The sequence below is a fragment of the Prionailurus viverrinus genome, chromosome E1 (genome assembly GCF_022837055.1).
Source record: "Prionailurus viverrinus isolate Anna chromosome E1, UM_Priviv_1.0, whole genome shotgun sequence".
NCBI lineage: Eukaryota > Metazoa > Chordata > Mammalia > Carnivora > Felidae > Prionailurus > Prionailurus viverrinus.
Genome location: NC_062574.1, coordinates 17679042 through 17706473, shown reverse-complemented (window position 1 = coordinate 17706473; position 27432 = coordinate 17679042). Strand labels below are relative to the sequence as shown.

Genomic DNA, 27432 nt, shown 5'->3' with positions numbered 1-27432 from the left:
ACTGTTCACACTTCCCTCTCGCTCCCGACACTAAATTTTAGCCTGAGAATCTCTGCCTTGCGTAGTGATGACACCATGGAGAGTTCCGCCTGCTCGTTACTATCCTCTCTTGATCACTGTCCCTGGGAACGACTCCAGAGGAGGCCAACAGCGAAGAGTTAGTAACGCTGACAACGCCCAGCTACCTGCCTATAGAAGACTTCAACTCCCAGTTTGCAATGCGCAAGAGGGCCAAAGGGCGAACGCGAGCGCATTGCAACCTGGGCTCAAGAATCGCGAGGGATCTGGTGGATTGTGGGAGCCGTAGTTCTGTGTGCATGCTGTGCACTGTATGGTGGGATGGCCTCGGGAAGAGTGATTTGCCTGCTGGGAGGGGATGCTTTTGAGAGCTGCAGTGTTGTGTATTGGGATTTGTAGTTTGAAGGCCTCACCTCGAATTCTGGGCTTCCCTCCCCACCCCCCACGGCACCTTTCCCTCCCATTGGTGTCGTCTTCAGAGATGGCCAGTTATCTCTTGCCTGACAGTAGGGGAAGAGGTGGCGAAGGGAATGGCATCACTGTGCCTGCCACTAGGCGTTTAGTTGGCATTGTTGCCAGGTGATTGTGTCCAGCTCACCTCTGATATTAAGGGGGGTACTTAACGTTTGAAGAAGGATAAAACTAGAAAGGGATTAAAGACCATCTGTGTTAATCTCATTTCCAGATGCATAGAGAAGAGCAGTGATTTTCCTAGTTCGCATAGTGAATTTATGGCAGACTTATGTATGAATGAAACAGATTTGATTCTCAGGCCAGGACACTCTCCCCTACACCATGCTAATTGTCTGTATGGAGTTCTTGCTGCTGCTTCTTTTGGGATACTAAGGAGGCTGAGTTAGATAGTAGGGATGTCTGTGTGTGGTCTTAGGGTTCTGTTTGTCTGACTTTTCTGATGATCCTTTTGGTGCCTGGGAAGAATGATAAGGTCATAGGCCTTATCTTTCGTGTGTGTGTGTGTGTGTGTGTGTGTGTAGATGTCATGTAGACTGGCCACTCTCTGCCCTCTCCCAGCCTCAGCAAACAAGAAATCTTAGTGGCTATGGCCCAGAGAGGTGGACTTCAGAGAGAATAGCGCTGAGCTAGATGTATGAAAATGGCCAGACTTCATCTCTGCTGGGGCTTTGTTTCATGTCACAGGCCCTCAGAAGTTGGAACCACATGTGCCCTCTCCACTGATTCCTTCTTACTGCTCAGGACCCAGCTGTGCTGCTGTGTCAGCCTGAAGGCATTATGGGGCAGAGAAGTCCATTGGCATATGGCAAATGAATAAGGCTTTGCTTTGATCAACATCGTCATTTGCAGTGGAGAACAGGAACAGGTGGTGGGCTAGAGAGGAAAATAATACTTGGCTCTGTTGACAAGTGCCAGGGGAACTAATCATTCTACACACCTTCCTCTTAGACCTTGGAGGGTGAGGTCAGCCCAGAGGTTGGAAGTTGGTGCCACCTTGGAGAGCTCCAGCCCTGGCTGTTCCAGGGGAATTGAGGAGAGCTAGCAAGCAGGTGGGATACAGATGTCTTCCGAAGTGACCTCTTGTGGCTAATATAGGCACTGCACTCTACACCGGCTGGAGTTTCTCCAGCCTTCGAGGAGGCCTGTGGTAGAGCTGGGAGGTGGGCAGCCATAAGTGATCAAGACCTCTCTGTTGGAAGACTGTGGAAGTAGAAGGTGCTGGTTGCTGCCATTATTTCCTTCGTGGATTTTGTCTTCTGGCTTCTGAAGTGTCCATAACTCTGTTGCCTGCCTCTTTCTCTTACTCTGGGGAGCAGCCATGCAGAGGACACCTCTAAGCGTGGGTATGCATGCTGGGAGCCAGGGCTGGACTAACACTTTCATCTTAGGAGGTGCTGGGAGCCATAGGGAAGCCATAGGGAAGGGGTACCGGTGCTACAAGTGACCAAACATGGCAAACTTAAGCAGATTCTCTCCAGCCAACTTCTTTCTGGAGCCCACGGATAGGGCTTTTGCTAAAACAGGAGCCAAGTCCCTACCCTAAGTTGCATTGCCCCTCCTCTTGATAGTCTGGATGTTCCCTGAGGCCAGGACAGACTGGGGGCTCATGTTCAGGGGTTCAGTCTCTGAATCCGGTTTCAATTTTCTAAACATTGCTAGTTGGGAAAGAAGGGGAAGGAGAGAGGCATCCGGCTTCCTGGGCCTTGCCAACAATACAGTGGCACTGAGGAGCAGCTTGGGAGTATGCCAGACTGTAGTTCTGGACCTAGCAAAGAGGAAGAAAGGAAGCATTGGGAGTAGATGAGCGGTTGGATTCCTGGGCTTCCAAACCCCTGTGGGCCACCTACTGGGGCCTCTTATTTCACCTGCCATCTGTTGCACTGACTTTATTGGAACAGTAGCCCCTGGAGTACTGCATGTAATTTGTTTGATAAAATCTGGGAGTGATCAGTTGGTGGGTCCAGCATGCCTTCTGGTCTTGATGTCCACATCTCATTTATTTCCCAACTCCCTTCCCTCCAAGAAAGTACCATCTACCTGGCCATTGCTTTTTTTTTTTTTTTCCAAAAAACACCATTTTAATAAGGAAACAACAGAAATAGAAGATTGTTCTCTGGAGCCCAGACCCCATATAATACATTACATGTTCAAAGTGGCCTGTAGCCAACTCCTGGGTCTTTCCCTGGGTCTCTGACCCCATGTTCCATGCCAAACTCCTGGGCCCTTGTACCTCTGCTCCTCTCCAGAATATGCCTGCCCACTCCCCTTATCCCAAAACACAGTGGCCAGGAGGGGAGACTGGCAAGTGGCTGGGGTTAGAGGAGGGACTAGTGGGAAAGAAGATGTTTGTAAAGCCAGACTGACATCAGGGGAAGATCTCCCTCTCCTCAGGGTGTAGGGCTGCCAGGGCAGCAGTGGGGTGGCCTGCTTTGGTGTGGAGCATGAGTGCCTAGGGAAGCCCAACCTGAGCTTCGGGTAGGGTCCCTAAGCCCCTTAGGATCCCTTAGAATTATTGCCTCCAGGAAGCAGAACTGTCCATTCCTGGGGCCTTAGAGAAGGACTCGAGACCTCCCCGCCCGAGGGGCTGATGTCAGCATGCCAGGACTACCCAGAGGTCACTGTTGACAGCAGCTTTGGCCACTAGTGATGGCCCTGTGAGGAGCATCCTGGTGCAGTTTCCACCACCATCAAGTTAACCCCGCTGCAAGGTGCCACATGCCGAGCTGGATGGTGGTCACCTGGAGAGAGGTGCTCTTCCTCGGCTTGTGGATTCCAGGCTAGAGGTCCAGGGCATGAAGGAGAGTCAGGAGAATGCTGGTTCCTGATGCATGTGCTCCAGCTGTGCTCTGCTCAGAGGCAGATGCCCCCTGACTTGAACCCAAGGAAGGGCCCTATGTGGGCAGTGGTACCAAGAAAATGGGCCCTGGAGGGCATTACAGGTGGGGAAGGGCACAGCTTCTTGAGGGATTGGTGGCGTCTCTTCCCAGATGGTATGTACAGGAGGTGTAGGGACAGCAGGAGGCTGGAAACTCTGCTGCTGGGCTGTGATGCTGGGCTGAGCTGACTCCTCCAGGCTGCCCCAACTAGATGGAGACTTCATATTCTTTCGTCTCCTGCAAAGTAAAGAGACTGCTTGGAGTTGGAAACTTGTATAAGGTTTGCCAGCCCATAATCCACCTTCCCCAGGAAAAGGGAAAGAGTGAGAGGGTTTGGAGGGACCCTCAGGGGTACCTGCCCAAGGGAGCATAGATGAGGTCCTGGATAGGGTGCAAAGAATGGCATAGAGACTTACTCCAATTTCGTAAGTTGGATTGTCAAATGCTGACTCCACAGTAATGCGGTCGTAGGGGCGGGGTCGTGTTTGGGGCAGCCGCAGGGGGCTTTTCCCCTGGAGCCTGTGGGACAGAAAATCCTGTGAGTCAGAAGTGCTGGGCAGGAGTTAGTCAGGTATGTAGGGCAGGAAGGGAGACCGGACTCACCTAGAGAAGTAGAGGTACACACCTCCCACCAAGAGCGCCATCACCACCAATGGCAAGAAGATGGCAGCTGCAATGTGGGCGGCATCCAGGGTGCCGGAGGCAGCAGGTGTCTTGGCAACTGAAAACACAGAGGTCGGGATTGGGGCAGAAGTCCCTGTCACCCAGAGCCCATATCTGCCCTCACCTCTGCCCAGGAGAATCCAGCCACCAGCTCCCTCTAGCTAGCTAGGGGCAGGGAAAGAACTTTTGCTCTGCTGGTCCCAGACCTCTCTCTTTCTCCTCCCTCCCTGCTTGGGCAACCCATGGCCTGGGAGCTGGGAGAGCCAGGGCAGGGAGACTATTTCCCAGGCCCTCAGCGGGGGGCTCACCATCCAGGCTGCGGCCGCTGTAGAACCCATCCAGAGAGGCTGGAACAAGAGGGGGGCGCCAAGGGCAGAGGTGAGACCAATGGGCCAAACCACTAAGGCAGGGAAGAGGCTGATCATGGGAAGGATTTGTCCAAGGAGAGCCCACCCCAGCATTTGTCTTGGTGTCACCAGGTCAGAAGGATCTGGCAGAGGCTGGGGAGACCAAGGGTAACGTGAAGGGGGTGGGGCCAGGGGAGTTCTGGTTCTCAGCATTTGGCATCTTTGCCAGAGCAGCCCTGTGGAACAGGCAGGAGTTGTGAACACTCACCAGCGCTACAGATGGGGGGAGGGTCACTCCAATGTGAAGGATGCCCGGGCACACACTTGATGCTGGCCTGACCCTTCAGCACGTAGCCAGGGGCACAAGAGAAGTGGACAGTAGCCCCTGCTGGGTGTAGCCGCTTCTCAGGACTGTGGGCACCGTTCTCAGGGGCGCTGAGGCCATGGCATGGCTTGAGCTGTTCCACTGCAAAGCAGGCAGAGCCCAGTGAGGATGCCAGGCCCCTGGCCTCCAGAGGTGGCTTCTTTTATCTCCTACCGGAGGCTTCCCCTCCTACCTGTTTGACACTTACGGAGGCATTTAGGGGCCCGGTCGCTCCACTTGGGGCTGCTGGCTTGCCGGTCGTGGCAGGTGAGGATGGCACTACCCGTCAGCACAAAGCCCTGGTCGCAGATGTACTGCACGGTGGCCCCCACGGGAAATTTGGGGCTAGATATGAGGCGTCGGCTGTGCTCCACGTCCCCGGGGTCGTGGCAAGAAGTCACTATGGGTAGGGGGTGGTGGGGGAGAGCAGCCCAGGTAGAACTCCACAAAAGCCGGCCCGCCCTGGCTTTCTTCCAGGTCGGCCAGTATCTTCGTGACCCGTGGCCCCGCCGCCTGTTCGTCTGTGCCTACCATTTCGCTGGTGTATCCCTTATTTTTCCTCTTCCCATCCGCTAGAATCAACAGACACTAGCAGTCTCCCGGGAAGGAAATATTTGAAGTACTTGGTGGAGAACCCTTTGAAAAGGTATTCATTCCCCCATTTCACAGGTGAGGAAACCGAGGCTATGAGAGGCGGAGGAAGCTCAAGGGTACCAGCCGATACCGGCCGAAGTCTGGTTCAGAATGGAGGAGAGGGGCTTGTAGCTTCCATCGAGGAAGGGAACGCAGGGAACAGGTGCACTCACCTCTCTGGCAGGAGGGCAGGTCCTCGCTCCAGGTTAGGTCCCACTGGCACATGAGGACACTGGATCCTACCACCTGGTAGCCGGGGTAGCACTGGTAAGTGACCACTGTGCCGTGTACCAGCTCAGGCTGAGACGGGCTCTTCCAGCCATTGGGGATCTCAGGCAGCTCCGGACAGGTGTCATTGCGGGGCACCTCTGGGGGCACAGGGGCAGCAAGGTGCGGGCCCTTAGCGGGCACTAAATTGTCTGTGCCCGCCTTCCTCACCGTGCGGCCACTCCAGCGCCTGCCAGTTTGTCCTGGGCCTAGCCTGGCCCCGGGCAGCCTCAGCAATGCATTCCTTCCTGCCCCGGGGGCCCCTCCTTGCCTGCCCCTGACATCATTCTGTCTCTTCGGTTCCTGGGTTATCATGTAGGCAGGCTTTGGCTCTGCTTTCTAAAGGACATCTGCCAGTTCCTCAGTCCTGAGAGAGGGGCCGGGTAGGGTGGGGAATTGTCACTGCTGTTAAAGCTTGTCAGAAAGGCAGAAACCAACACTTTTCCTCAGTTTCCTTTTTTTGGTATGAAGGTCTTCCTGCTGCCTACCCAAATCTCTCTTGCTGCAACAGAAGGCCCCCTCTCACTGTGCCCTCGGGGAAGACTGAGAAAAAGACTGGCTCCCTTCAGGTGACACCTGGGAAAGTGTCCAGCTTTCCCTTGTCAGATAAGAGCTCTCAGGCTCATGGCACTGGCCTCTCTGGCTTGCCACGATCTCTTCCCCCAGGCAGCAGGGCAGGGCAGGGGCAAGCTCACCAAAGAAGTGGATGACAAAGCCCTGCTGGTAGCCCAGCACCGAGGCCCCAGGGTCTGACTGGAACTGTATGGTGACGTCGGCCATGGAGGTAAAGAGCTTGAAGTGGCCACGGGGCCCTGAGTACTGGCCCAGGACCCGGGCTGTCAGGTCGTCCCCATCATAGAAGGTAAGCACGTCACCAGGGCCTATGCGCAGCCTGTGGAGGAGGACCGTCAGGGAGGGTGGGCCCGGGACCCCGGGCTGGGCTGGGCAAGAAATGGCCCCAGGGCTTAGGAGCTGGCTTGGCCTAGCCCAGTGAGCACTCACACTCGGACATCCAGCATGATGCGCTTGTCCTCTTCCACGTGCACGCCCCAAATGCAGTCCTGCCCACGGCTGTAAGGCTCCGGCCAGTTGGGGGAGAGCACCACACCAGCTGAGTCTGTGATCTCCCCACTGCACACAGCTGGAAGGCAGGGGAGGCCCCGGAGGTGCGTCCCCTCGGTGTCCCGCCTCCCACTCCCAGCGCTATGTCCTGGGGCTGCCTCCTGCCCGCGGGAATACCTACCGCTGGGAGCCCCCACCTCCTCCTCGAGGGGAAGCTTGAATCACACATGTCACAGGGGCCCTATGACCCCAGGTGCTGCAGCTGGCTCTCCCGTCCCCACCCTGCTCCCTTTTCCCGGCAGACCCATCCACAGGTACCTACTGACCTCGGCAGGCTGGCTCTGTCTCATTCCACTGGGGGTCGTGGGGGTCGATGCACTCAATGATGATGGAGCCCTGCTCCAGGGTGTAGCCAGGGTCACAGCTGAACTCCACAGTGGTGCCCACGGGGTAGGAGGGGGCGCTGCTGCTGAAGTTGCCGTATTTGACAAAGGGCTCATAGCAGTGGCCCTGCTGGAAGGCTACAAACCAGGCCCAGCCCAGCTCAGTCGCAACCGGGGCAGACATGGGGCAGATGTTCTTCTGCCTCCCGCCCCAAGGCCTTTATGTTCTTGACCACAAATGCGTGTCCTAGGCTTGCAGCAGGGGCGGGATGCCCAGAGCACCCTACCCTGTCATGTTCGGGAGGCCGTCTTGATCGCCGTTGCATTCCCAGCACCTAGTTTTGTGCTTCATATACACAGGGCACTCAATAAATGTTTCTTTTTTGGATTAATTAATGAAGGCATGCATGCATGAGTGGTTCTAGAATGTCTCTAGTTTTCCGTCTTTAAGGGTTGGGGCCTTTTTTGCTCCTCAGACTTGAGAGGATTCATTCTCTTGGACTGTGGAGGGCCCGGGTCCAGGCAAGGGTCTCCCACAAAAATGGGGTAGGAATCCCAAACTGGAGGGGAGGGATGGGGGGTGGGGCTAAGTGCTAGCTGAGCAAGGGCTAAGTTGGAAGGAGGGATGGTGGAATGGAGGTGGTGGGGGGAGGGTGTGAGAGAAGAGGCCCTGGGTTCAAGCCCTCCACCCCTGCGAGGCCCCAGCAGGCTCACCCTCATAGCGCAGGGCCATGCCTGCGGCTGCCCCGCTGCTGTCAGTACTGAGCTCCACGAAGAAGTGTCGGCCGGAGCTGAGCAGGCCTTCGATGGGCAGGTACTCCACCTCATAGGAATCATACACTGGAGGGGCCTCCACATTGTCCCCATTGCGGATGATGAGCCTGGGCCAGGAGAGGAGCGGCTGCACGGCTGGTCCTGTTGTCCCGGGTGGGGGTGTGGCCCAGGCTCGGGTCCCCGTCCTGCCAGCGGGGCATTAGCAGGCCGCGCACTCCTGTCCCACACCCGGGCCAGGACCTCCCCTCACCTGTCGTCATCCTCCGCCAGGGAAACCTTCTCAAAGTGTAAGTGCAGCCGCTGGCCTTCGGGAGCCTCAAGCAGCCAGTGGCAGGTGAGATTGTTGCTGTAGTTGCCCGGGAAGCCCGGGGAGACGATGCGGCCGGTGGTGGCGTTGCGGGTCACTCCACCGCAGGCAGCTGCGAGACACGGCCAGGGCTGTGGGCTGGATCCCGGATCCTAGACCCACTGGATTCTGGATGGCCTGCCAAGCGTGCCTGCCCACCCCAGCTCTTGCGTCCTCTGCATGGGGCAGCAGGGGTATTTGCTTTCATGGTCCTGAAGGTCAGTCCTTGGCCTCTGTGACCCTGCAGCCCCAGGCAGCCTGGACTCCCTACCTCCTAACCTTTCACACCTCTGGGACATTTTCCTCCTAACCTTTCACACCTCTGGGACGATTCATGTGCAATCCCTTGGACTGTGGTAGATCTGCCATGGCCTAGCCAAGGGGTCCTGGGTGAGTCACTTCCTCTCTCTGCTGAAGCCTCTGGGAGGCCTTCCCCAACTCCCCCCAGGCAGACTTTATTAACTGGAGCCTTACCCGGGGCTCCAGTTATTGTTTGGATATGTCCCTTAACTAGGACCCCCTGGGGCAAGGGCCACGTCTTTTTTCAGGGCAGGCACAGAGTTGGTATTCAGTGTTTGTTGAATAAAATGAGTGAATGAATATAAAAAAGAGGGCAGGACTAGAATCTGGGCTGACAGACATCTAGTGAACACGCAATCCGCCTCCTAATCTTGTGCCCTCAGCAGACATTGCTAGCCAGGACCTGGCCTCACATACTTTCTGAAATAGCATCACTACCCCTGTTGTTCCTGGGCTGACTCCTCTGGCCTGGGACTGTCCTCTTTCCAAGGGGAGGCCGAGTAGCTCTCCCGGCCCCATCACTGAGGACTTCTGGGTTACTTGGCCCTGAGCTCCTGGCAGTTGAGTGGGGCCAGAGAAGGGGTTTCAAAGGCAAGCGGAGTGAGGCTGGTTCCAGGCAGCACTTTCCTCTCTTAGACACACAGCTCTGGCCCCTGCCTGCTCTCAGAGACCAGGCTGCCGTGGCGAAGACACAGCGCCTTTGTCTCCAGATGTTCAAGAGAGCACAATCTTTTTTAATAAAGCTCCTGGGTGGGGTGGGGGGTGGGGGGCATCTGGGTGGCTCAGCTGGTTAAACGACCAGCGCTTGATTTTGGCTCTGGTCATGATCTCCCAGTTTGTGGGTTTGAGCCCCTCATCGGGCACACGGAGCCTGCTTGGGATTCTCTGTCACCCCTTTCTCTTTGCCCCTCCCCTCCTCTCTCTCTCTCTCTCTCTCTCTCTCTCAAAATAAATAAATAAAACCTTAAAAAAAAAGCTGGAGAGAGGGCTGCGTTGATTTTCTGCTTCTCTGCAGAGAGGGCAGACCCACCTTTCTGTTTGGTCTCAGAACAGAACTGCCCTGCAAATCTGATCATGCCTCACCCTTCACTTAAATTTGTCTGTGGCTCCCTGTGACCCCCAGGTAATGCAAGCCCAAGGTGGCATTCAAACCTTTACCAACCCAGCCCTTTCTTAACTTGAGCTTCAGCCCCATCCCATATATTCCCTTCTTTAGGCACGCCTCAGCACTTCCTCACTCCACCGTGCTGCTTTCTGCCTCCACACCTTTGCATGTGCTGTCTCAAGAATCCAACCCACTTCCCTGGGCTCACATTCTTGTAGTCCCTCCATGCTTTCTCCCTGGGAAGCTTTCTTTTCCTCCTTCCTCATTTTGGAGCAGCTCTCCCTCCCTTGGATCCTTCCCATGCCCTGAATTCACCCCGTCACAGCCCTGTGTGCGCAGAACCTGCTGTGTGCCAGAATTCCTACTTGCCAGAGAGCTCCTTGAGGGCAGAGACCACATCTGGCTTATCCGCCTCTGCTTGTGCCTAGCACCCAGGAAGAGCTTATAAAATGAGAGAAGGCTCAAGAGCCCAAGCGATTAAAAAAAGAGCAAGAAGAACAAGAGAAAAGAAAAGAAAAGGGGCATCTGGATGGCTCAGTCGGTCGAGCGTCCGACTTCGGCTCAGGTCATGGTCTCGTGGTTTGTGAGTTCGATCCCCATATGTGACTCTGTGCTGACAGCTCGGAGCCTGGAGCCTGCTTTGGATTCTTGTCTCTCACTCTCTCTGCCCCTCTCCCCCGCTCATGCTCTGTCTCTCTCTTTCTCAAAAATAAATAAATTTAAAAAAAATGAAAAAAAGACGTCCAAGCTGACTTTCACACTGCAGACTGAACACTCCATCTTCCTTCTGCCAACAAGCCCCTCTCCAATGACAGCAACCTCTCAGACTTCCTGATCATCCAGGACCGGAACCTGGGCGAAAGTCTCCTTCCGCTCGCCCCTCTTCCCTCATCTGTGTCTCTAGAACCTCTTCCCTGCTCTCCATTACCAAAGTCACTAATTTCAGACCCTCTTGCCTGGCCGGCCTCCTGGCCTCCAGACACCATCTGGCTGGCTCTCCTGAGGAATAGTTCTGAGCTCCTCCCTGGCTATTTTCTGAGTCCCTAAAGACTCCCTCAACTCGTTGCCTCTGTTGTCAAAGCCTGCACTGTTCCCTCCATTGAAGTGTTAAACCTTCAATGTCACTCGCCCCAGGAAGCCTCCTAAATACCCAACTAGGAATGATTGCTTCCTCCCTGCCCCGGTGTGTTTGCTGTTCTTCACTGGTGCTTTTTACTTCCTGCTCTGGAAATTGGTGATCCATGTGCTTCCTTCTTCTCCCACTTCCTGGAATTGTGGGCTCTTTGAGGGCACGGTACCTGTTTAATTTAGCTCTGTACTGGTGGTGCCTCTATGTCAGAAGTGCTCAAGGAGGGTGGTTGGATAAATGCTACTGAGGTGTGTGGCCATTGTCTGGCTTTCTTATGGAGACCAAATGAAGGTTCCAGGCAGGAGCAGAGAGCAGGGATAATCTCCAATGCGCCGCGCCCCCGCCCCCCCCCCCCCCACTACTTACTTCCCTGTTGAGCACCGGGTCTCCTGGAGCCACTTACCAATGCAGACAGGCTCTTGGGCATCCCAGAAGGGCTGGGTGGCATTGAGACAAGTGAGGATTCTGGCACCTTTCAGCTGGTAGCCAGTGGCACAGCGGAAGCGGGCGCTGCCTCCCGGGTGGAGGCTGGTGACAGTCACAGCTCCATAAGCAGGACGCCGGGGAAAGTGGCAGTTCAGGAGATAGGCTGCAGAGAGAAAATGAGTGACACTGTGTGTGTGTGTGTGTGTGTGTGTGTGTGTGTGTGTTGTGGGGCTGAGTCATAGCTAGGGCAAAAGGGTCCTGCCACAGCCTGCCTGGAGGCGTCACTTGGGGCCAGAGGAAGCACCAGGAATTCCAGAAAAGACTCTGATCCCCTCCCCAGAAGGTGCCAGTGAAATGTCCAGCAGCCTAGGCTGGTTAGCGGAACAAGCACAGAGCTGGAAGTTAGAAGGCTTGGGTTCTGGTCCAAGCTTTCTGACACTTTTGGCAGATTATTTAGCCTTTCTGTGTCCCACCTCATTTGTTAAATGAGATTCAAAATGCCAGCCTACCTATGGGGTTATTAAGAGAATGAAGGGGATAGTATTTTATTCCGTTTGGTATCCCTGGAATGTAGCTGATAGCACCTCTTTATGAAACGGTTATTGAAAGGGGTGCCTGAGTGGCTCAGTCGGTTGGGCGTCCAACTTTGGCTCAGGTCGTGATCTCACAGTTTGTGAGTTCGAGCCCTGCATCAGGCTCTGGGCTGACTGACTTGGAGCCTGGAGCCTGCTTCTCTCTCTCTCTCTCTCTCTCTCTGCCCCTCCCCTGCTAGCACTCTGTCTCTCTCTCTCTCTTAAAAATAAACATTAAAAAAATTAAAAAAAGAAGTGTTTATTGAATGACTTATAGATATGAAAGCACTTGAAATAATAAGTCTATCCTGATGTACTGATATTATTTTTCCTATAGGGGATGAATAGAAATTACAGCCAGAACGATTGAAGTCAGACAGTAAAAAGCTTTTCCAGTATTCATTGGCAAGGGCTGTGGACTTCTTTTAAAAACAGGATGGGGCGAGGGTGGGGAGGCAGGGAACGCCTTCTTGGAAGTTGGGGGAAGGACAAGTTGCCTTGGGAAACTTGGGAACTTTTGGAATTGTCATACCAAGTGTAACCGGACGGTGGCAGCAAATCCTATAAAACAACCTGGCAAGTCCTAACCTGGAGCCAAGCTGGGGTGATAGCTAAAAATGGAGGTCAGCGCTTGGGTCGGAGAGGTGAGAAAGAAGTCCAGAGGGGTCAAGGAGACAGGCTGAATGAAGCCTTGGGCTACAGAGTCTGAAAACTCTTGGGGGTCGTGAGAGGGATGGGGATTGTCTAGACTGAGGATCTTGGGTGGAGGGGCCCACCCTTACTGGTGGCACTAGGTGGATGGGAAGAGAGGTCGAGGCAGGAACTCTGCTGGCCTCTGTGTGATTTGTGTGAATAGAAAAAGGGGGGTTGCCTCTGGGCAGAACAGAATCCAGAAATGAGTTTTGGGATTTTCACCTCTCCTGGTTGTAGTTACTGGGCTTGTGAAAAGAGAGAGGATGATTCACATTCTTCCATGTCTCATGGCCAACGAGTGGTGACTTGTGATTGGCAAGGCAGGACAGGGCGGCACTTAGGGGGTGGTTCTGGGGTCAGACTGCCTGGGTTTGAATATAGGCTCCCCTACTTGCTGTGTCACCTTGGGCAAGCTGCCTAACTTCTCCATGCCTCAGTTTCCTTGTTTACCCACCCATTTAGAGTATTGCATCCAGTGTTAACGTGAGAGGTTAACTGAGAGGACCTGTGTGCAATGCCGGGCACAGAACAAACACCAAATGTACCAGCCTGCTGTCATTGTTTATAATCTTGATTGATACAAGCACCTCACATCTGCAGGCACCTTCCAGTTTCTAAAATGCCTTCATGTTCTTCTTGCTTGATGTCTACAACACGTTTGGGAGGCAGGAAGGCAAGCTATGGGTTAGTAACTCATTTTCAGGTAGGGAACACTAAGGTTCAGAGAGACTGAGGGACTTGCCCTCATCATGCAGCCAGTGAGTGGTAGGGTGGGCACGTGAAGCTCCTCCCTCTAGAGCCTTCCATGTCCCCTCTCCCACCTGCTTCCCCAGGTGAAGTAGAAACGTGGGCTCAGGAGTCAGAGAAACCTGTGAGCAACAGACAAGCCTGCCCTGGGTGGTTGGTTACCGTGGTGGCCGCTTACAATGATCTGGGGACAGACCTGGGGAGGGATGGGGAAAAGAGGGTGGGGCACCCCACCCAGAGCGCAGAAGAGAGGGGTGACACCCAGGGAGGTCTAGGCCACGAGTCAGATGGACTTAAATCTTTCCTGGGAGTTCCTATCACAACTCTGGGAAGGGAGGTCCCCCATTTCACAGATTAGGAAATTGGGCTGGGATGAGGTGAGAGCAGGAGGCGGGGGGCAGATGAGGAAGCCCCCAGACTCCAGAGAGGCCACTTCCCGGGAGGAGCTTCCTCCTGTTGCCATGACTACCGTTCCCAGGGAGCCTGGATGACTGCAATCTGTTGAGCTATTTTCTCCCTGGCGTCTGTTTCTGGGGCCAAGTCCGGTGCCAGGAATGCTCAGGAGGGAGGAGGGGCATGCCTGGCAGGGCCCTCTGCTTCCTCACCCTGCCTGAGGCTGTGGGAGGGGAGGTGGAACTTGGATTCTGCAGATGAAGCCCTTGTGGGGGCCCATGCTTGTGATCTCCAACATTATCTTGGACAGCTCCGGCAGTGATGTGGGTACTAGTCCCCTCGCCCCCTCTTCTGGCACCCTCTTTCTCCAGCCCAGGGAGACACGCGTGTGAGCACATGCTCCTCCTGTTCCCATCTCTGGGATCAGGGCTAATTACAGCCTATAATTAGGGGAATTACACTCATTAAGGAAAGAGCTGATCATTGACAAAAACTGGGCCGAGGAGGGAGGGCTTCTGGGAGCCGAGCAGGAGGCAGGGCTGGGCCAGCTTTCCTAGCCCCTCCTCGGGGTCTGCACCCCTTGCCAGGCCTCCAGCTCCCTGCCTTCCAGCCACCTTTGTCTGGCCCAACAGAGAGAAGGTCCAGGGTTTTGTGCGAAGGAATTTGCGGCAAGAGAGAAGGTTACCGTGGGGTGAAATTGTGCCCACTGCTAGGGAGGATTGATGAGCCATTAGGGAGGCTGGCCCTTGCCTCAGCTGGCCCCTTGCCTCTGCCAAGACCCTGGGCAGCCCATGCCCACCGCCAGGCTCCATGCTGCCACACCAGACTGCTCTCCCAGTTTGGGTGGAGAGGCTAGAGAGGGGCAAGTGCTTCTTAGGTGGTTCCAGCATCTGTGTCTCCAGCGCCTGTCCTCCTCCCTGGGCTGTGGACCCTGCGGAGCTGCAGAAGTGGGCCCCTATTGATAATGCAGGGCAATGTCGTAATTGTTCACACCAATTATTTCCCCATTAGCACTCCCAGTCTGAACCGGTTACCCTGTTACAGCAGTACAAGGGGTCAAGAAGACTTTGCCTGGGGAAAGGGGGCCAGGAGAGATGCTGATGGAAGAGGGGCAGAGGCAAGCCCCTTTTCCTCCCTTTCCCATCCTGCCAGCTCGTTAATACTTGTTTCGGTTCCTTCATGGAGCATACTAAGTTCATGGAACATCCTAAGTGCTAGGCACTTCACATGAACCCTTTTGTATAATCCTCGTCATGACTTTATGGAGTAGGTATATTGGTCACATTGTACAGCGGAGGAAAAGAAGGTCACAGTGGTCAAATGGCCTGTCCAAGGTCAACCAATGGGAAGGAGATTTAGACACAGATCTTCCCATCTCCTGAGTCTGTGATTTTCCCGTTATATCTTGCCACTCCCTTATTTCCAGAGGTGTTCTGAGCTGACTGGGGCCTGAGACAGGTCTAGGGTGAATGAGGCAGTTCAGGAAGGCCAGGTTGGTAGCAAAGGACCTCCCGTTGGTCATTATCAAGCCCCTTTGACCTTGGCCCCCTTGAATTTGGGGGAGATGGCTTTTATTGCTACTGCTTGTTTAAGGGTCTGCCTCCCCTAGAGATTCTGAATTCCTTGAGGGCAAGGACTTGGAGAGCTCATCTTGATATTGTCAGTGTCCAGCACAGGCCTGGCAAAGAGCAGATACCTAGGAAAAGTTTACTGAATGAACGAATGAATGAATGAATAGATGGCAAGGGGCACCCCTGAGGCCTCCTGGTTCTGTGTCGGGCCCCCTTCACAACCAGTTCTTTACAGGGTAGTAGGTGGAGGAAGGAAGGTTCTGGAGGTGTCTGATGTGTCTCTGTACAACTAAACAATCACCTTTAGTCGTACAGAGCTTCACTGGGCATCTGTGCCTGTCCCCCGTCTCCCCTCCACCCCCTATACACACCATAATAGCACCAGAGATCCCGAGGAGGGCACCCACTCTGGGCTGGTTCCTCCCTCCGCTGCCCAGGCCTACCTTGGTAGTGGAAATGGAAGGTGCCAGGTCCAGCAGGTGGTGGGAGGCTCTGGAACCTCAGTGCTGCTTGGTGGGTGGGGCTACGGATGACCTGGCCCCTCAGCAAGAAAGACTGGTTGGCCAGAGGCAGCGGGTCAGGCCCCCCCAGGCCCTCCACAGTCACCACCTCCCCCTCTCGGAGGCTGATGTTCTGGACCTGTGGTGGGATAGACACAGCAAAGCAGAGCAGTCAGGCTTCTTCCTGCTGACTGAGCCCTGCTGCCCACAGGCTCCCAGAGGCCCCAGGCATGGCCAATCCTCAGGGCCACTTGGCTACTTGAGCCCTCAGGCCCTGAACTAGGCTCTTGAGTGCAGGAGAAGCTCATTTCACTTCCCAGTAACCCCGTGAGCCTGGATCTGAAGTTCATATCCCAAGGTCACATAAATATTATTAGCAGAACTGGAATTTGTAAGCATTGCCTTTCTGTCTCCAAAGATTTTCTTTTTCTTTTCCTTTCCTTTTTTTTTTTATAATTTTTTCAATGTTTATTTATCTGTGTGTGAGAGAGACAGAGTGTGAGTGGGGGAGGGGCAGAGAGAGAGAGGGAGACACAGAATCCGAAGCAGGCTCCAGGCTCTGAGCCATCAGCCCAGAGCCTGACGCGGGGCTCGAACTCACAAACCGTGAGATCATGACCTGAGCCAAAGTCAGATGCTTAACCGACTGAGCCACCCAGGCACCCCTCTTTTCTTTTTTTTAATTTGAGAGAGAGAGAACATGTGTGAGTGGGGGAGAGGGGCAGAGAGAGAGAGAAAGAGAGAGAAAGAGAATCCCAAGCAAGTTCCATGCTCAGTGCAGAGCCTGATGCGGGGCTCCATCCCACGATCCTGGGATCATGACCTGAGTCGAAATCAAGACTCAGAAGCTTAACAGACTGTGCCACCCAGGCGCCCCATCTCCAAAGGTTTTCAATGACACCAGGACACCTGCTGCTTCCTATCCCTTCACTTCTCTGGGCTCAGTTTTCTCTTCTGTAAAGTGGGGTGGAGTAGGTATGTTGAACTAGATAGGTGTCCAAGGGCCCGGCCAGCCATGTGAGGTCTTAAGCATCAGATCCATGTGCCCAGCTTCCCCTGGACACCCCCTGCTGGACCCCATATCCAGCCTGCCCCACACTGAGCCACCCCACACCCAGCCAGCAGCTTCCCTCACCGTCCATGTGCATGCCCAAGTTAGAAACTGGCATCTGGCCTCCTCCCTTATACTCTGCCTCCGATCAGTCATTCAATCCTGTCTGTTGGACCCCAATTTTCTTATTACTCTTCATCCCCCTGCCACTTCCCAGCTCCTCACAGCTATTACTCACTGGGATCACTGCGGCCGCCTCTCTGCCTGCAGGGCTTCACCCACTCCTCCCTCTGCATCAATACTTTCTGAACTGCAGCCAGCTAATAGCTCCAACCTGTGGCCCGTCATAGCGCTTCCTTGCTGAAATCCTCTGGTGGCGCTCCGTGGAGCCCGCCAACCCCCCACTATCTAGTCCTGATGCCTTGCCGTGGCCCTCAGGGCCCTGCCCAACTTGGCCTGTGCAGCCAGGCCTTACGCTGTGCGCCTGCACTTCTCGGCCATCAGTGTCTCTTCTCTGGGCCTCTCTCTCTTTTTAAAAAATGTTTATTTATTTTGTTAGAGGGGGTCGGGGAGGGGCGGAGAGAGGGGAGAGAAAGGATCCCGAGCAGGCTCTGCGCTATCCGTGGAGCCCGATGCGGGGCTCGAACTCACGAATTGCGAGGTCGAGAGTCGGACGCCCAACCGACTGAGTCACCCAGGTGCTCCTCTGGGCCTCTTTTTCCAGTCTTCCCTCTGTCCCAGGCCTCTCTGCCACCACCCCAATCCTCAGGCCCTAAATCGCTGGATCATCCTTCTGGGCTCCATGCCTTCATTCAGGCAAACAAGGATTGGACAGCCATAGACTGCCCAGAGGGGAAGTGGCAGTGTGGCCTGGTACAAGGAGCCCAGAGATCTGTTCCTTCCCATATGTCCCAGTTGGCCCTTTCTCTTTATCCCTTAGCTCTGATCACCTCCTGCACATTTTTTCTCACCTGGAGAATGGCCTTGCCCCCTCCCATCCCTAGCTCATCTCTGGGTCCTGGCTGGCTCAGATCAGATTATGTCTCTCTCCTACCCTGTTTGCGACCTCAGACTGCCCAGAGGACAAGGTCCAAACTTCCCAGCTCACAGTTGGCCCCAGTGGCTTTGCCAGCCTCGCTTACCGGCACTGCGAGCAGAGGCTACACCTCCCCCCTCCCCTCTGGACATTTGTATACGCAGGACCCTGTGCAGGGAATGCCCTCTCTTCTTGCCCTCCCGCTGAAGCTGGTCATTCTTTCGGATCTCGGGACCACCACCCTCTGCCTCCCAATCCAGGCCAGTCCGTTCCTTTGCCTCAGGGCCTCCCCACCTCTCTGTACCTCTCCATTAGAGCCCAGGGTGGCGTTCGGGGTCACAATGCCCTCTTCAACGGCCAGTTGCAATAAATCTGTGTGGAGAGAGTGACTGTGTGGACAAGGGGAGGTACATTCCTCGCCAGATCCCTGTGAGCTGAGAAGCACGGAGGATGATGGATGCCAAGCCCAGCCGGATCCAAGGAGACAGTCACGCTCTGGGCCCCTCAGACTGTGGGTGCTGAGGACAGATGTGCCCCGGGGACTCCTCTGTCTGGGAGAAAAGACCTAGTGGGTCTTTGGGGCCCAAAAGAAGGCTCAAGGCGGGGTGCTGGGCCGGCAGTGTTGCCTCTCCGCGGGGCGCTCTCTTGCAGGGCACGTTCGGGTGGAGGCTGCCTGACCATCTGCCGGGGACATTCCTCAGGGAATTGCTGCCGCAGGCAGAGGCTGGATGAGGTCCCTTCAAACTTGGAGATTCTGTGATTCTAGAGTTGGGCAAACAAGACTCACACACGTGGAATCTGTAATTATCGAGAGACGCCAGGCAGCATATAATTCTGACTTAAGTGGCACTGAATGCATGCAGCAGGAATCCTCTAGGGGGGGAACGGAGGGATTGCAGGCTCAGGGAGAGCGTGGAGCAGGTGGGTCTGAGAGGTCCTGGGGGGAGGAGGAAGGGAGGACGTAGCCTTTTTCCTAGTTCCCGTAAACGTCCCTTGACCTACAGCTTCCAGCTCCTGACCCCGCTGTTTTGCCACCAGCGGAGGCAGCCCCACAATAACAATGACCGTTTATGGAGCACCTACAATGTGTCCAGCCTCGTTCTGTTTATAGACAGGATTTCGTTCTCACCACACTTCCATAAGGTAGGTGGTAAGATCCCCCGTAAGTAAACATAGGCTCAGAGAGGCTAAGGAACTCAGCAAAAGGTCACAAAAAGCGTTAAGTAGCAGAATCTTGCTTTGCTGGAGGCAAAGGCAATTCCTTCCCTCCCCACCTCATGGCGGTGTTACCTGCAGAAAGCCATCCAGACATCCAGATGTCCATACATCTGTATTCCCAGACCCCAGGCCCACCGGGTTTAGTGTGGGGTGGGTGTTGGCCAGATCTGGCTTTTTCCAAGATGTTGAGATTTATGTTCTCAATAGCCATCCTTCGGCCCCACCCCCGAAGCCCGGGGTAAAACTGGGAAAACTGGGAACTGAGGGCTCTGGTCCCCTCTGATCAAGAGAAGGCATAGCCCCCTCCAGCCAGCCTGGCTTTCAGCCCAGCTTGGCAGTGAGGGTTGCCATGAGATCACAGAAGGGAGTGGGCCTGGGTTGCCCAGGGCTCACATCCAGAAGGCACCCTGTTCTCCGCGAGAGGCTGTCTGGGCAGCCCTGGTCCCTTGGGTTCCCAGCACCCACTTGCAGGCCTGCTGCAGTGGCTGCAATGTAATTTGTCACTTGTTTGAAGGCCAGGCCTGACAGGGGCCAGACAGGGCTGAGTGTTGGACAAGGAGGGTGATGAAGTCTTGATGCAATTTGCAGGCATCTGAAGAGCTTGGGAGACAGATTGAAATGTCAGCTCTGCTCACAAGGGCTGTCTTCCCACACCCCTAGCCGGTGACAAGAGTGGGAGCTGGGGGCCAGGCAGGGGGAAAATAGAGCTGAGGGAGGCGAGGACAGTTCCCCCAGGACCCTGTCTAGCACTGCCCAGCTTCCAGCAGACCATGGGGTCAGTTCAAGGGAGGAAATATAGCCACTTTGAGGAGGCTGACTCTTTCCTGAATGGGAGGTGGGGAGGATGTAGGTTGTGCTCTACCAACCCCAGACCATCAGCCTTGACTGGCCTGTCTGTCCCCATGGAAGCCGCCAGTCGGGTCTCCAGAACATGCCCTGATGGTATGATTCATGGATGGGATGGTGCCACCATCCCCCAAGTAAACTCTGCACAGGCAGGTGAGCTCAAGGATGACTCTGGCATGTGAGCCCCACCCCTGGCACCTGAGCCCTCAGCCCCCAGAAGTTGGCCACAGGCCCTGCTCCACTAAACCCTCCCGGTCACCAACACCCATGCATATACTCTGACATAGACCCAAGTTGATGCACACAGCCTCCTCGAACACTTGGCCTGGCACACGTGTGTCCTCACACCCACGTGCTCCCCCATACCCACGTGCTCCCCACGCCCACGTGCCCCCCACACCCACGTGCCCCCCACACCCTCGTGCTCCCCACACCCACGTGCTCCCCTACACCCATGTGCTCCCTCACACTCTCGTGCTCCACCCATCCCTGTGCCTCTCCACTCCAAACAATATTATGATAATCACAATTTTTCCCATGAGACCCTTTACCGTTTTCAAAGCTTTTTCACATCCATTATCCTCTCAGGTCTCACAAAATCTCAACAAGGGAGGCAGAGCAGATTGCGTTTACCTCCACTCTATAGATAAGGGAATCTTGTAATCAGAGATGTTGAGACTTCCTCTTTGGGTCACCCAGTAAATCCAAAGCAAAGCCAGGACTCCAGGCCAGGACCTCCGATTCCTGGTCCAGTGCTTTGTCTTCATGCACAGCGCCCCAGGCCCTGCTCCCAAACTGGAGGAATTCGAGGTGGGTGTCTTACAGGAGCAGGCAGGGCTGAGTTGAGAAAAGGGATTGGGTAGAGCCCCCCACCAACAGTCCCCAGCTGAACTCCCTTTTTAGATTCACCACACCTGCCCAATCGCCTGGGCCGGGGGAAGAACAGGTGCTCTTAAGTCCTGGAATCAAACCCTGGCTCCATCACCAACCACTTGAAAGGGCCTTGGGCAGGTCACGTGACCTTTTTGAAGCCCAGTTTCGTGTGTGAAATGGGATGGCTGTACCAACCTGATAGGGCTGTAAGGATTAAGTTAGATCCTACCTTAAGGGGCTTAGCACAGAACAAGCACAGCTTAGCAGTCCTCTTCCCCTTTCCTGGGGAGATCTGGGCCCTACCTTGGTAAGACCATGGCTCTTGCCATGGTGACAGCTGTCACCAAAAGACCCTTAGCCTCAGGTCTGCCAGGCTCTGCCTAGGAGGCACTCGACCTGGGAGCCACCCTCTCTCTGGCTCAGGTTCTACAGCTGCGAGGAAGCAGGAAGCAGGGTCAAGAGCTGGAGGGGCTACTGTCCAGTCTGGCTTATGAGGGAAATTCCTGAACCCAAAAAAGGAGACGTGCTCGGAGGGACTGGCTGGGAGGGCCCTTCCGCATCATTTGGTTCATCTCCTTTTACAGAGAGGGAAACCAGTCCAGAAAAGGCCAGGGGCTCTGCCCAGGTACCAAGAGATGGGCTGCAGAGGCAGGACTGGAGCCCCAGTCCCTCATGACAGCCTCTGTGCTCTTGTCGGAACTGATGCCTGTTCGCAAGCTCTTATGAGCTTGAGTCTGCCTTGGGGATGGGGAGAATGGCCTAAATCCGTGGGGCTAGACCTGCCTATGCCCCTGAAACCCCCCTCAGATTAGCCTTCCGGGAGCCAGAAAAGAGGAGGTTGCCCAGAAACCTCCTGGGCCGGAGGTTGACTGGCTACCCTACTGGTGTCCACATCAGGCCTGGTCCCAGAGTTCCGGCTATCATACTGGCAGCTGACCTGGCACGGGAGAGCTGTGTTCCAGTGCAGCCACCTGGGGCACGAGGGTAGGGACTATGAGCAGCTGTGCCCAGGCTCCAGATGGTACAGAGAACAGCCAAGCCAAGATGGAGGCTGGCAGTGGGAAGGCTCTTGGAATGCCAAGTGCAATGAGAGGCACACGCCAGGCCCAGAAAGGCCTGGAGCCCTCGGGGGAGACCGGCTGCCTGGAGAAGGGATGGGACCCCCATGGGCCATCCTGAAGGGGCTTCTCTGGATCTCACAAGAAAGAGCCTAGCCCAGTGCCTGACCCCAGCTGACACAGGAAAACCTCCTCTGATTACGGAGGGCCTGGCCTGTCTCCTTCGTGTGGGCGGCTCAGACGTCCAGCCTCACCAATAGCTGCAGCACCCCGAAGGGAGGGAGGCAGGGTGATGAGGGGCTGTGGTCCAAGACATGAAGAGCTGGGGCGTTAGGGATTCTGGAACCCGCGAGGCTGTTCCTCATGCAAAGGGTCTTGTCTGGGGCCCCGGACTTTAGCCAGGGTTGTGGTCACATGGCAGGGGCTCAGCATGGTGTCAGGGATGTGACTTGTGGGTCCTTAACATGCTCTTCTCCTCTCATGGTTTCTCTCATCCCTCCTGCCTGGATTCCATCCCTTCCACCTACCCTGAGCCATCCCTGTGAATTCATGGAGGGGCAGGCAGGGACTTACCCACAATGGAGAGAAGCCACACGCCTTTCCCCAGTCTCAAGGAGCCACAGGCACCCTCTAGGCCTTCCGGCTGCCTCACCCACTTCATCCCCTACTGCCCTGGGCAGAAGAGCCCTGATTTCAGGCCTAGCGCCTGGCAGGAGTGCAACCCAGAAGCCCCTAAGCTCACCTTCTGTTCCTGTGCAATAAAGTCACCTGTCCCAAACTGCCTGGCAACCTTCAAACGGCCAGTCTGACATACCCGCTGCTTCTCAGCCCAGGCTTGTCTGCTGACCTCTCATCTGTCAGGCCCCAGAGCAGGTCTCACTGCCTCCAGAAATCCTTCTCCGGCCCTCCAGGCCGGTGAAGCGTGCCCCATCCTGGAATTCCCACAATCCCCTGCGCTTCCCACTCCATCCCGACGGCGCCGAGCATTCTGTTTAGGACTTCTGTCTCCCCCAGGAACTGTGTCTAACACCAGCACAGGGTCTGGCACACGGTAATCGCTCAGTTTACATTTGGAGAACGGATTCATTTGCCAAACCACATTAGTTACTGATTAACTGAGTGACTTGGGCAATTCCCTGTCCTTGCTAGCCTCAGTGTTTCCCACTCTCCACGGGTACTGGTCTGCAGTATCCGTAATTCTTCAGGTTCCAAAGCCACCTGCGTGGTGTGGCAAGGAGGCCCAGACAGGGGTAGAGGTTGCCAGAACTGGCCCTGGAAGGAGACGGACCTTAACTCTCGCTTCAGCCCTGGCTGATTCTGCCCCTTCCTTCCTGGCCCTTCCTGCCGTGGCCTCAGACTCTAAGTCAGACCACCGGGGCCTACAGGGTCCCCAAGGACTCTGCCCCATGGTGGTGAGGTAGAGGTGGTGAGGCAGCCAGTACCTGCCTGCCACATTTCCACACAGTGATCCAGGGCTGTGGCAGGGCTTCATCTCAAGGTTGCCTGGTAACAGCTTTTGCATTCTGATGAAAAAAAAAAAAAATGTGGCGGCACCAGACAACAGACACAGGGCTTATATGGCGGCGGTGGGGGGGGTGGGCATCTAGGGTGGGGCTCGTGCCCGGGGCCATGGCGTGGCCGGGGGCAGGCAAAGCCGGTGTCTTGCTCCATTGTGGAGAGTACCGGGACTGGGCCTAGCCTGGCCCAGCGGGCTTCAGTGGGGACGGTAGGCTCGGGGGGCAAGCGCAGCCAGCTCGGGCCTGCAGGAGGGCACCCAGCCTGGCATCTGCCCCTTCCCATCCCCTTTCCCACACCTGCAGCTGGCGCCTTCCACCCGGTGAGCCACAGCCGGTGCCACCTCTCATTAGGTGATGATTTTACATTAATTACCTTAATTAAGCGGCACTGAGTGCTAATGGCTCAGGGGGGTGGTGGTGGCTTCTCCTAATTACCCTCCCAGTCAGCCCAGAGCGAGGGGCACACGGCTTGGCAGAGTAGGAGCAAACGGTTACAGAAAGGAAGGGAGGGACCCACCAGTGGTGGGAGAGGGGCCCCTCCCCCTGCCACTCCGGCCCTGGCTCGGAGACCTGGACCTGACATCTCCAGGACAGGTGTAGCCGGCCCAGATCCAGAGGCTTTGGGATGTGTGGGGAGCAGGCCAGGAGCTGGGAGCAAGCAGCACCGCCCTATTTCCTGGACTCCTCTGCCCCCTTCTCCGTGCTCCTCAGTCACCTGCCTGGTTCCCTCAGCTAGGCTGAATGCCTCTCTCCACATCCATTCTGTCTCCAGACTCAGGCCAATGTCACCACATTCCTTCCTTCCTCCATCCATCTGTCCAGTCAGTCAGTCCATGGAGACCCCATGGCGGGCCCTATACTCCAAGGTACCCCTCCAGGACCTCACGGTCTAGCTGGGGAGCTGGCCAGCTATAAACAGGCCCACAGGACAAGGCGTTGGGAGAGAATTCACAGAGAAAGTGACACCAAGGGTGAGTCCTGGGAGGGGACGGTAGGATGACTCTTCTGGGCAGAGGGACGAGCACATCCAGTCGGGGCTTGTGAGGAAAGCGGGCTTGGCCCACCCGGTTAGCTGCATGTTGCTTAGTGCAAAGGGGCAGTGGACAATGAGGGAGGAAGGGGCTAGACATGGGTCAGAGGGACTGGCCATGATTCAGAGGCCCCTGGGGAGGTGTGGTGGGGGAGGATTGATTTCATATGGGAAACACTACTGCAGTGGAGGGCGCTGGCTGGCTCAGCTGGAAAAGCATGTGACTCTTGATCTCAGGGTTGTGAGTTCAAGCCCCACATTGGGCATAAGAGCTTACTAAAATTAAAATAAAATAAAATAAAATAAAATAAAATAAAATAAAATAAAACAAAACAAAATAAAATAATAAAATAAAATAAAGATGACTACAGGGGCGCCTAAGTGGCTCAATTTGTTAAGCGTCCAACACTTGCTTTCAACTCAGGTCATGATCTCATGGTCTGTGAGATCAAGCCCCTCATCGGGCTCTGTGCAGACAGCATGGAGCCTGTTTGGGATTCTCTCTCTCCCTCTCTCTTTAACCCCTCCCCCCACCACGCATGTACAGGTGCCCTCTCTCTCTCTCTCTCTCTCTCTCTCAAAATAAATAAACATTAAAAAAATGACTACAGTGGAGGTGGAGGACAGTGGGGGCAATCATGAGTGGGGTGACCAGTGAGGCAGCCACTGCATCATCTGGGGGAAGGATGATGGAGGCTGGACCATGTGGTGGTTGTGGGGATGGAGGGGAGAAGCAGGCAGATCTGAGTTTTGGGGAATGTTATGATAGAATGTGCACAGGGGGAGACAGGACCCAGAGACGAGGGAGAAAGAAGGGCCAGGCTGACCTCACCGTGCAGTTCCAGGTGCCATCCACCTTGCACAGTGGTGGCCCTGTTCCATGTTTCTGATGGGTTAGGGTCCATCTCTAAGGTCAGGAGTGGTGCGGTATGCAGGTTTGGGGGAGCAAAAGGGAAGAGTTGGGTTTGAGGTGCATGGGGGTGGAAGAGCCTGTGGGATATCCTTGAGGACCTCCGGGCTCAGGTTTGAGGATTAAAAGAGTCTTCATCCAAGGGAGGGATGAGATGGCCCAGAAAGGGCAGGTGGCAGGAGGCTGGGACTGTGGGTCTGACTTGCCCACCAGCTGACGGTGCACCACGTCTGTCTCCCTCACCTCTGCACCCCAGGAGTCAGCACAGGACCTGGCCAGAGGAGCTGCTCAGGGAGTATTTGCTGAAGGCATGAGTGAGTGAATAAGTGAGTCATTGACGCTGCATGGCTCTTTCGAGCCCAACCACACAGCCCTGAGTTCTTGCTACTCAGTCACATAAATTCAGAGACTCACCCAATCCCCTGCCCCTCCAAGGGTAGAGCCCCTCCTCAAGCTCTCCTGAGCTCCTGGGGAAGAGCATGGGCTCGCCTGCCCCTCCTGCAGCCCCTTTCAACCTAAGGCGTTACTAGTTGGGCACAGTAGCTCTTTAGTCCCTGGTGCATAGGGCAGAAACTGGCCAAGTTTTGGGTCCAGCCCTGGCTCTAGGCCCCCCTCCAACTGATGCCCCTGAGCATCCCCACCTCCCCCGATAGCCAGCACCTTTCTGGAAAGATCATACACCAGCCCCAGATTTGTCTCCGCCAGATCCAGGCTGCTTACCTTGATTTCTACGCCGTAGCCAGGGTAGACGGAGATGTAGTAGAAACAGTCCAGGCCGACATCAATAGGTGAGCTGGGGGCCATGGGGGAGTCCAAAGAGCCCTCTGGGCCTGAGAAATTCCAGCTACAAGGGCCTGGGAGGCAGGAGGAAACAAAAGGCTAAGCCCAGCTCTGGTGAAGTTGGTTCAACCAAGGCTGATCAGTGTGTGTGTGTGTGGGGGGGGGGGGGGTGAAGCCCGCCTCTTGGGACGTCTATTCCCCTGTTGAAAGAAAGGACCACCTTTTCTTGAGCACCTACTATATGCAATCTTAGCTCAGTTCTCACAAAGGCTCACTGAGGTCTGTCTTCTTACCACTATTTAACAGAGAAGGCTCAGAGAGGTTCAGCAAAATTCCTAGGGTCTGTTGTAGTCGCTTCCAATCAGGGTTTGAACCCAGGTCTATCTGGTTCCCATCCACATGCCTCCTACGTGCTGGCCCTTGGTGCCAAAGGGCAAGGCAGGGTGGCACAGTGACAGCGACAGAGGAACGCGGGGGCCCCGCATTTCCCCGATCCCCATTTCTAGATCTGCAAGCCAGCGAGCAGCTGACCTGGTGGCTGGACGGTGGTGATGGTGGTGGTGATGATGGTGGCGGTGGTCTCCTCATCGTCCCCTGAAGCTGTAGAGGTGGCGATAGTTCCCTCCATCCCAAGTCCCGTGGTCTGGGGCCCAACCTCTGGAGCCCATGGCCTGCCCATGTCTCCAGGACCCTCCTGGGTTGGAGTCCATGCTCTGCTAGGGGGTGTAGTACTGGGCCTTTCCCCTGGGCCTGGGGTGGGCACTGGAGGCAAGGGAGCTGTGATACGAAGCACAGGAGCCTCTGACTCCAGGCTCCAGGGTCTTTCTCTGGACTGGGGCTGAGTGGGTGCCGCGGCCATGGCCGGAGTGGGGCTGGTGAAGACAGGGCGGCTGTCCTGGTTGGCCAGGCGGGGAAGGGGACTCGGGGTGAATGGTGTAGGTGGGTCCGGCTGGAAGGGCAGCGCCGGCCTCAGCCCTGCCTCGCCCCCCTCTAGCCCTTCTTGTAGGAATTCCTCGAGCAGCGGGTGGTGGTTGAGCAGTTTCAGGGTAGGGGCTGTTGTGACGAAGTGGACGCCTCGTTCCGGCTGCTCAGGCGTGGGGGCCACTGTCAGTTCCCCATCCGTCTCCTCGATGCCTGGGGCCTGCCCTTCCCCCGTGGTCGGGGCCTCTGAGGAGAGTCCTGAAATAATAACGAATCATCAGAGGTGCCCCCCTGCCCCACCGTGAACAGCGTCACCCCCAGTCCACACAGCAGGAGATCCATCTCTCTGTTGACGGAGAGACTTGGGGAGTGTGCTCAATGTCCAGAACCAGGAGCTACAGAGTTTGAGAGCTGGAAATGAGGGGACATCACATATCTCACGTGACAGCCTTGAGATATGTGATGTCCCCTCGTTTCCCCTCCGACACCAGAGGTGGACGCGGTTACTCTATCTGTCCACTATTTTCTGCCGTTCTCAGATTCGGCCTC

At 55.6% G+C, this 27432-nt stretch overlaps 1 protein-coding gene across 2 annotated transcripts; it reads right to left on the bottom strand.

Moving 5' to 3' along the window:
• Positions 1-2918: 2918 nt before the first annotated feature.
• On the bottom strand, positions 2919-26836 carry SEZ6 (seizure related 6 homolog). Of its 2 annotated transcripts, none has more exons than XM_047832921.1 (16): positions 26494-26836; positions 25903-26036; positions 15587-15782; positions 11145-11330; positions 8112-8280; positions 7802-7968; positions 7031-7225; positions 6645-6783; positions 6338-6534; positions 5549-5743; positions 4951-5142; positions 4647-4844; positions 4340-4378; positions 3972-4089; positions 3785-3887; positions 2919-3621 (listed from the first exon to the last, which is right to left on the bottom strand). In XM_047832921.1, exons 1-16 carry the CDS (start codon positions 26819-26821, stop codon positions 3589-3591), a joined length of 2589 nt encoding a protein of 862 aa, XP_047688877.1. In that variant the 5' UTR covers positions 26822-26836; the 3' UTR covers positions 2919-3588. The 2 variants fall into 2 exon arrangements, with proteins under 2 accessions (XP_047688877.1, XP_047688878.1); XM_047832922.1 differs by having other exon boundaries at positions 3576-3605.
• Between the last annotated feature and the right edge of the window lie 596 nt (positions 26837-27432).